The sequence below is a fragment of the Poeciliopsis prolifica genome, unplaced genomic scaffold (assembly GCF_027474105.1).
Source record: "Poeciliopsis prolifica strain line A6 unplaced genomic scaffold, Auburn_PproV2 SCAFFOLD005, whole genome shotgun sequence".
Classification (NCBI taxonomy): domain Eukaryota; kingdom Metazoa; phylum Chordata; class Actinopteri; order Cyprinodontiformes; family Poeciliidae; genus Poeciliopsis; species Poeciliopsis prolifica.
In genome coordinates, this window is record NW_026562380.1 from 17,908,922 (window position 1) to 17,918,937 (window position 10,016).

Sequence of the window (10,016 nt, forward strand, 5' to 3'; positions counted from 1 at the left end):
CATACCAGTTTGGTCACTTATGGTTTGAACAACCCCTTAAAGGGAATGGCGTCTGCCATTTAGTGGGGCGAGCACGAGCAATGATGGACTTCCCTAAATTATTTCTCGTTCATCAAACCTAAACTTAACTCGGTCCACCCTCGTTCTGCGCGTCTCCTGCCTCTGTGTCTATTTTGGCTCGTTCACAACAGGGGGAGTGCAAACTATTGAAGCAATTCAAGGTTCGTGCAAGATTGACCTGCTGAAGGATGACTCCTCCTGGGCTTTTAGTCGGGGCATGTTTCGAATCAGAAAATAACCTGAAATGCCCTCCGTCCAGCCTTGGACTGGGATACACAGCAAGAGGATGTCCAGTAATATAAACTCTCCCCCCTTTCTCTGTCCTCTTGTGACGTTTGGGCTCAGCAGCAGAAAGTCTGGTCTGTGTTTTGAATTAGTTGCAGCCACGGAGGCCGGAGTTGGACTGGTTTTGTACCGTCTCCACTTCTCCTTCCCCCCAGTAATGGCTTCTGCAGGGGGGCGGGACCAGGAGCAGAGGCAATATGTTATGTTATTTTTGGCTAGCTGCTCTCAGGGCTTTGTAAGAAAGCTGGGGGAAATTCTCGGCATGGCAGTATCCATGTGGGGAGCAGGATATAATGGGGATGGCTTCGGCAGACAGAGCAGACCGACACACACAACAGATCTGGGTCAAATAGCTCAAATAACATCCCAGATTTGATCTGAAATGATATGTAATGCAAGGTTTCAAAATGCCTGCAGATAACATATCCAAGGACTGTATGTAACCTACTATTGATGCACAATGAAAACCATTCCAATTTGCCCGATATTTATGATTACAAGTGTTTTTATGTCGAACAGGTGCTTGCAGTTTTAACATTCATAAAGAGTCACTGATATGCAAACAATGTTCACAGGCCAAAATGGAAAGACGTGTCAGCGATATTCAATACTGGATATCCGATCAATATCCTCTATCCAGCTGGACCAAAGGTTATTACCACTGGTGGCTAAGTCGATAGCAGAGGGTCCTCAGACTGTAAACATGTAGCTCTGTGTAAGTCACTATTCCTCTAACACTCCCTTTCTTAATCACCAGTGACTTATTTAGCCTGTCATAGTCCAGTTACACTCTTTCACCCCTTTCACCGGACTGAACCACAGCTTGAATAGCGCCTACACTCGCACTCAAATAACCACGATGACATGATGAGACAGGAGCAGCACCGACCTGACTGTCAGACGGTGCCCTCAGAGGATGACCCCTGGTTTGCTCCGTCTGAAAATGTGTCTGTCTGAGAACGACACGGCAGCAGCCCGACTGCCTTGTGTCTGGCCAAGGTTTGGGTTGGATTTGAGCCCCGACAGCCTTTAGCGGAAAAGGAACAGGATACTATTTGTGCGCGCGCACATATAGGCATATGCAGAGCAGTGCCGAGCGCCGGCAAGAGAGGAGAGAGGCAGGCGGAATGTGGGGAAAAGTGCGATGGGGGGAGAGAGGGGGACAGGTTGTTGTGAGGCTAGAAGAGTTAAGATCAGGGGTGGGGGGTTTCCGGGGTGTGTGTTGGAGAGGCCACAAAAGGTGACTCTGGGGACCGTGTGCAAATGTCTTGAGTTATGATATTGAGTTGCACCACATGCTTTTTCTGGAGCATTTTTGAAGTTGTGTTTCTTCTTCCCAAATGTTTAAGCAATCTTTTTGCTGTAATAGACATTTTCTGATCTTTGTTGTTGAGTTTTAAAAAGGTTTTGTGGTCTCTAAGATGGCCTTGGTTATGTTGCTGCTTCTTCGTATGTTGAACGTTGACTCCACATGCAGTTACCCAAGCTTTGACGAAGTGGCTCTAACAAAACATTGCACGTGTTTTCCTGTGTTTTTTTCCCAATCAGTGCTGCTACAAGGCTTCCTGTTTTTGTTTGTCCAATCACGGTGTACTCTAACGCTGGCTATTTGTCTGCCGCGTCCAATGAAAAAGCAGCGACTGAGCACACATCCTGTGTTTGTTTGTACACTCAGAACACCACAGACAGCTCATCCAACTCCTCTCAGAAATTGGACAGCTCCCTGCCGCCGCTCGAGTCCTCGCCCCTTCCTCAGAGACATAAGTGCACGCCAGGACATCGACATGACCTGCATGACTCCTACCGCCTCACAGACCACTACTACTTGGACCAGGTAAACGGGTTTCCTTTATTCACGGTTGAATCGAGGTGTGCATCTTCTCAAGTATTAGCCATTCACTGATCAGTGCAGTTGCGTCTCTGTCACTATTGAAACACTTGTTGATCATCGCGCCTGTGGTGGCACTGCACCAAGAACCACTGAAGGAAGTGACATAAAAACCTCTGAAAAAGACACTGAGCACATCTTCCTTCTTCCTGCTGACTTCTTCTTCTTGTGGAATGACGTCATAGTTTTGTAGTTGTAGGATTTCTCTTTTGTCTTTGATTAAAGACCATGAGTCATCTCTTGTGGTTGTAAATATTCAGAATGCCATGCACTGTTGCTCGGCTCCTGCTTCCTGAGGGATCTCTTACTCTCCTTTGCATTCACATATGCATTGAAATTGCATCCAATCACGATGGCTGCAGTTCCAATCACTGCATCCAAACCTAGACCTAGGTTTTTTAGGTGGACAAGAGATTGCTTTTTTTGGTCCGCATTAGAGTTCGATTGCAAATGAACCGGACTTTCTAGGAAAACAAACTGGAGTTCAATTAAAGTAGACTAATCAGGGTTGATATGAATGCACTGGCTTGTTATTGCACAGCAACCACAAAAATGCAGTCAGTTTTCTTACCACATTTGACTTTCCCACAATTACAACTTGTGCAAAGGTGAGTTGTGGTAGTGTATTATGGGAGATGTAGTGTGACCTACATGGGCACTCAACTGACATTGACAGTGACTTGGTCGACCTCAGTGAGATTTTTCTTGGTTTACAGACAAGTTTATCCAATGCTCTTCACCAGGTGTACCTGTAAATGTGGCCTGTATTGTTTTTTTGTCTAATGTAAAGGTAAAGGTTCTTTCTGCCTCTCCCCTTCAGCCATTGTCTCGGATTCCTCGACACGTCACCTTCGAGGATGAGGAAATTGTCCGAATCAACCCCCGGGAGCGCAGTTGGGAGCGGAGCACAGAACGCTACCTTGGACGGCAGGCAGATCGCTCCTGGAACACGGGCTATGAGGACTACCGACACGCCATTGTGCGTGATAGATACATCCACCCGGATGAGACTGAGTCCTATGTACACTTCGACAAAACAGAGGCACAGAAGCACGACTATACCTACCCGCTGGCACCTTCCTTATCGCCATCAGACTCTGACCCCGCCCTGGGATCTTTGACCTCTAAGGGTCACAGCGGGTCCTACCACCAGCCCTCTTCTTCGGTCGTTTCCAGCCAGCCTCGGTCGTTTTTCACGAGCTCTTCCCTGTCCTCCAATGGAAGGAAGGGCAAAGGGTTGGAGCGTGCTCAGTGCGAGCACTGCGGCGAGGCGTTCTACCTCTCCGAAAACCGGAGAGGACGGTGCCAGGACGCCCCAGATCCCCTGCGGTTGTGCATCCGACGGGTCAGCTGCATGTGGCTGGCAGACACCATGCTCTACCACTGCATGTCTGACCCAGAGGGGGAGTACTCGGACCCCTGCTCCTGCGACGGAGGCGAGGGTAGCGGCGGGGGCCGACTCGGCACCCGCTGGCTGGCTTTGCTAGGCTTGTCCGCGGTGGCGCCGTGCCTCTGCCTCTACCCGCCCCTCCACGCCTGCCACCGGGTGGGGCTCGCATGCGGCTGCTGCGGAGGCCGACACAAGGCCCAGAGCTGAGATGTCGTACTTGGAATCCTCTCAGAGGAAACATTGGAAAAAAAAAAAAACTTAACCCAACGCAAACACAGAGAAAAGGAGGGATGGGGAAAAAGCTCAGCAGAGGAACAAGTGGTCGCGGCTGTTCGCTCTCTTGCCTTGGTTTTTCTGGGTTTCTCTACAAATTCCAGACACTGAAATAAGCCAAATAAGAAAAAAAAAAAAAAAACAGTTGGTGCATTTTGTGAACAGCCTGGGAAGATAAGCTCCCCCTTATGGCAGACAGTTCTTTCAGCTCTCCATGTGGCCATTTCATGCTCTGTTTCTAAAGAGAGAGCAGTCTTTTTCAGGGGGCCTTTTTTATAGCCAACCTATACGTCATGTATCACATATGCAGGTACTTTATATTGTTATATTTGTACATTGACTCGGCCTCAAAGAACTTGAATTCTTTGTTGTATTTCTTTTTCCTTCCTTTAATGTCTCTGTGGCCATATTGTTTATTTTCTATTCAAACATCAGGCCCGCTCAGTTCAACAGAAATCAGACACTACACCTCTTTGGGAATGTGTGTGTGTGTGTGTGTGCGTGCGTATTTGCGTGTTTATATGAGTGTAAGTTGAGGCCTTTTGTTGTCTGTACTGAAGCTTGTAGTAAAGCTAATGTATATTCTCTTCATAAGTTCTCTGCGGACATCTTTCCTCGCTCAACCGAATGCGGTACGAATCTTAAAGGCACAGTTTTGATTTCTGAAGCAAGGTTCTGTGAAGGTCTTATCAGCAACAGGTCCCTTTCTTGTGAGCAGGCAGATGTCTTATCACAGTGAGTTTGTAGAAACGTCAATGAATCCTCACGTGAACCTCTCCGTTGCATCTGACTCAGGCAGTTTGACTAAAAAAACAACGTTTGCGGGACCACGACGCCGCGGTTGCGGATGTCCATCGTCTACACTTCTGCAAGAGGCCGCCGGGAGGTTTGTCACTTTTTCTCCGCCGAGCGATGTCAACGCCACTGACGAGGAGTTGCGCTGTCGGAATGATTCCTAAACAACTTACGAGACCTGGAAAAGCACAGGAATGCGAAAAAGAAAAAAAAGACAGCCTGTCACAAAATTCAACAGTTCCCTCCCCTTTTGGTGGACCAGAGATTAGACTGACACGATGCATAGTGTTATGGATAAGACTTTTTGAATATGCACAGATGAGCGCGCACGTTCCTGACGGTAGACTAAGCTAAAAAGGAAAATCTTGACTGAATCTTCAGGACAGCTTTTTAGGGTCCTAAATGTGAAAGAGTGTCGATGCATTTTACTACATGTCAAATAACGAGCTTCAAAGTAGAAACTTTTTCTTCTGGTTTATTATTTGGTAAGGTTTTTCATTCATAATTGAACACTTAAATCACACTTCTGCTTCCAACCAACACTGTGTCTCACCTATAGTCATTGAACTCACTGCAATGTGACATCTTTCCAGTGCAGGCAAGGGAATCATTAGCGATGACACCTTAACAGAATCTCTCTTCAGCGAATGTAATCAATCCTTTTAATACTCTTAAGATATTCCAAAGATTTATGTTTTTTTTTAAAAATCCTATTTATTTACTCATCACCTACTTCTTGAAGTGTGATTCACCGTTGCCTCAAGTAATGCTACGATAATCTAGCATCCCTTCATCTTCTCTCTCGTGACCTTTAAGCAGTGCCTAGAAATTCCCTTGACCAGGTCCGACAGTCCCAGTCAGCTCATTTAGTTCAGCAAAGCAAGAGCCTCCATCCAGAAATCAGGACTATTATTATTATTTTATTTTATTTTTTGGTCAAACACTGAAATAATAAAAATAGCGATCACCCACCATTTACCTATTTTTGCCCATATGCCTTAAAATGTGGAGTCTCAGTCTACGCTTCACTTTCTCTCTGTAAAGATGTCTGCAACAATCAAACTTATTCAGCCGGACGTGATTTAAGCTATTTTTTTCTAACTAGAAATTTCAAGGAAATTTGGAGGGAAAAAAAGAAAAAGTTCTCACTACACATGTAAGCTATGGGCTCTGGTTTGCCTGCGATACACAATCAACACACGATTTATTTATTTATGTTTTTAAAACCTTCAAAATCCCCAAACTCCCTCACTGGTCACATATGGGACAGCACAGGGCCCGACGAATTTTACTCTATCTTACAAAAAAAATTCTCAATAGAATTTTACTCTATTGAGATAATTATCAATTATCTCAATTATAAAGCGACTCTGTGTGTTGCCAAAAGTCTCGGCTTTAAAAGTTGTTGTTGTGAACATGAGAAACAAACTTGCTGAAACCGCGTGTGACCAGTGTGCGCTATTAATCTCTGCCCTAAAATCGTCCCCTCAACCCTCAAACCTCATGCCAGATCTGGCTCAGCGACAGAACTGTGGGTTCGTCTGCGACTGATTGGGAAAGAAATGGTTGAAGTTTACATAAAGGGGGGCAGGTGGGGTCTGCGAGCGCTTTGAATTTTGCAGCAAATGCAGAAAGAAAGGGAAAAAGAAAAAAAAAGAAAAGTGGAAACGTTGTCCCACCTGCGGTTTTACTGTCTCTTTGGCCCTTGGCCTCTGCGATGGCAACGTCTGGAACGTGTCGGCGAACACAATAAGCCGTTTAAAGATACGAGGCAGGATGTCGGTAGGAATCCCTCGGAGAGCACAACGTGTAAAATTGACGTCTGCGATTCTAAAAACAAGCGTTCGGCCCTCATTGTTTTGCCAAGGAAGCGTCCCTTTACTGTAGCTGAAAAGGGTTTAAGGATGTCCTATTTCCCCCCCTGGTTGTATCTGTTCGACACATCCTGTCCCCTGTACCCACTTGTGTGTCACTGCGTGTGTGTGTGTGCGTGCGTGTGTGTGTGTTTACGTGGCATCCTCTCCAGCCTCTCCATCCGAAGATACTGGGATCAGCTTGCAGCCTGGCTTTGTTCTACTAATTTTGGATCCATTAATGACGATGCATCAGGGACTGGGCCAATCCGTTCAGAAAGTGTCTGTGTGTTGTTTTTCTTCTGTTTTTTTTTTTACATTGATCTCACATGTCAGAGCCATTAACAAAGTGCCTGAACACATCCACCTTATCTTGTGTATTTAAATCGGAAACAACAAAAAAGAATTGGTAAAAAAAAAAAAAAAAACACTGTACTAAATTGGATCTTTTTTTTTTCTTTTGTTTTTTTTTTACACTTAGCATTTTTACCTCTGTAAAAAACAACAAAACAAAATAAGAGCAAAAATTATATTATATATATCACGTGTATGTTGTACATTTCTATTTCTGTATTTGCTTTTTTAAGTAACTGTTTATAACATGTATGATGGATGTAGCTCTTGCTTTTGAGAAGGACAAGGAAGTACTTTGTAGATACGAAAGAGTGGCCAGGGCCTGTGAGAAAAATCACAGTGAAATGTGTGTCTTACCTTCTGCCTTTAATAAAACGAGAGAACACAGAGAAAACCCGCACGAACCCGCCGCGAGACGTTTCTGGTTTATTCCACGTATCTCGGCTCCAACGTGTCCGACCTGCGTGTAAATGTGTGCTTTCAACCCAAGATTCAGCGCACGGTGATGTGCAGCGGGTCAGATGAGCCTATCGACGTCGAAAATTTCTAGTTGGGCAGTTGACATAATATTCACCCAGGATGTTGGCAATGACCCAACTGGTCCACATGTACAAAGGAATCAAAGCAAACAGGTGCACAAATGACGAGATGGGGAGGGGAAAAAAAACCCCAACAAAACTCTACACATGCTCTGTAAGAACAAAAGAATATGTTCTCTGTCCTGCGGCTGCGAGAACATCTGGGCAGAACGTCTTTGTTGCCTGGTATCCAGCAACTATTAATCCTGCAGTGGCAGGAACCGGTGACAATTTCCCAAGATTTCTACCACTGGGTTCTTGTGACGTACGAAGCTCCGCGGCAAGAAAGAACTTTGTTATTGTTCTGGCCAACTCTAAAGCTCACATTTCTCTGTTCTTGTGAAATATGTGTAGGTTTGACGAAGAAAACGATGTGCAAAAGGTGTGTGAAGCCAAGAAAGCAGCTGAAGTCTGTTGGCGTTTAGAAAGCGTAAACCCTGCTGCTACCTTGCCAGGTCACTCTTGAAAATGAGACTGGATGATCTTTCAAATATACCTCAGCCTGTACAGTGGCATTTCTAAACTTATTGGATGAGCATTTGCCATCCATTCATGTCATGTGACCGAGACCAGAACTTCATTTTACTATTTCATTTAGTAGAATGAACTTCTTCAAACTTCTTCTAATGTCCGGTGCACCGGCTTTGCTTTCTACTTTTGGGATCATCAACCACCCGTCATATTACTGCCACCAAAGTGTTTCACAGAAAACCTTCTGTTTTCGTACTGAGATAGCTGCTGCAGCGGGCCTCATTTCCTCACGAGCAGCGGGACGAGGACGCCGGGCCTCCACGTCCAGGCAGCTGATTTGAGAACCCGACATGGAACCAAACTCCACGTTATCCCTGGAGACGGCACTGATCAGAGATTCAAAATTAAAAGTGGTTCAAGTTCGGTCGGATTGGAGGGGGGAAAGAACAAGAAAAACTTGTATTTTTCACAGCTGCCTCCCTCCTCGGCAGGAACATGTGATAGCCATCGAAGCCGTCGAGCTGTTTCACTCAGGATGTCTCTGGAAAAGCATGTGGGCGATAATGATGGAGCCCAGGAGAGAGAGAGAGAGAGAGAGGGAGAGAAGGAAGGGAGAGGGGGCGAGTAAAGAGGGGAGAAAGAGAGGGTCCCTCAGGGCTTTTGGGGCCTGCTAAGCAGCTCAACGGCTGCAAACAGCATCACAGTCCACATGTGCAAACATTTAAGATATCTGCCTGTGTAATGGGGTCAACATGGCCCCTCTCCCGGTGCACCCAGCACCGGCGTTCACTTCCCACCACAGTTTACAGAAACAAGGCGACCGTGGAGCTGACTCCAAAGATAGGGAAGGATTTGGATTTTTTTTTCTTTCCCTTTTTCTTTCTTCCTTTCTTAAGCCTTGGGTTTGGGTTCGGCATGGCTCGAGGAGAGCTGCAACATTCTGGCCTGTTGTTGCTCTGTCACGTCTGGCTCATTGGAGTTGGAGCAAATGCAACTTTAAAGCAGGAGAGTAAATGCACTCCGCTCCAATTTGTCCTTGAAAACATGAAGAAGAAAAAAAACAACAACACAAAAGCGGATGTTTGGCTGGTGAAGACATACTTTGGCGTGGACAGTTTTTACGAGTCTCGAAACGAAGCCTTTTCAGTAACGTCGGCAATTCACAGGTCAGACCCAGACTTGCAGACATGCAAGTATTCCAGTCTGCAATACTGGTATTGTGCAAGTATTTTTACTATACAAAGTATAAAAATAGTGTAATTCCTTGTCATGGGTTAAAAAAAAAAGGGTTATTTTTCCCATTTTTTTCCTCGGTCAGCTTGAGAGTGCGATCAAGTCCTTCTTATGATATATTTCAAACTTTTCACTTCAAAGCCACTAATATTCCAGTTTTTTGTATTCTGTTTAAAATCCTTCCAATTGGATTCCAGGGAAAGTTTCTTGTTTTTTTCCTTGGAGTCTAGTTCACCTGCAGTGCACCTGCTGCTCTCCACTGCAAGTCAGCTGCCTGAACGAAAGATGCACGCAAGCGAGATAATCGGAGGTCTTGCAGGTTAGTAGCAGATAAATGTGTGGATGTGCCCCAACTTTCTCCAACTGGACAGAAACAAAACTGAGGTTATGATGTTTGGACCTAAAGAGGAGCGATCTGGAATCGACGCGCCGCTTCATTACAGCTGGAAACTAGAGATCGGGCCAGAAATCTGGGTGTAGAGTTGGGACTCAGACCTGAACCTTCAGAGTCACATAAAGACGGTTACAAAGTCGGCCTTCCACCACCTGAAGACCATCTCCAAGAGTAGAGGACTAACGTCGCAGGAAGATCTAGTGAAACTCATCCAGGCGTTCATCTTTGGTCGTATTGATTACTGCAAGTGTCTTCACAAGTCTGCTTAAAGGAAAAAAATGAATCAAACAGCAACACCTGATCCAGAACACTGATTGCTCACGTTCCTAGTGTGAAACACTCCACCGCCAGCAGTGGAGGCTGGACGTTAGCAATTGGGTAAGAGATATTTAAAGAAAAAAAACCTTAAAGAGTTAACTCCAGTAAGGAGTCGTTTCACAGT

At 45.4% G+C, this 10,016-nt stretch overlaps 1 protein-coding gene across 2 annotated transcripts in view; it reads left to right on the forward strand.

Moving 5' to 3' along the window:
* The window catches only part of LOC129359728 (sprouty-related, EVH1 domain-containing protein 2-like), a 32,565-nt gene extending 25,263 nt beyond the window's left edge, over positions 1 to 7,302 (forward strand). For both annotated transcript variants that reach the window (XM_055029572.1, XM_055029571.1), the window contains exons 5-6: positions 2,021 to 2,179; positions 3,054 to 7,302. In XM_055029572.1, the coding sequence (XP_054885547.1) occupies positions 2,021 to 2,179; positions 3,054 to 3,830 (936 nt within the window). In that variant the 3' untranslated portion in view covers positions 3,831 to 7,302. The remainder of the gene's footprint in view (positions 1 to 2,020; positions 2,180 to 3,053) is intronic.
* The last annotated feature ends 2,714 nt before the right edge of the window (positions 7,303 to 10,016 follow it).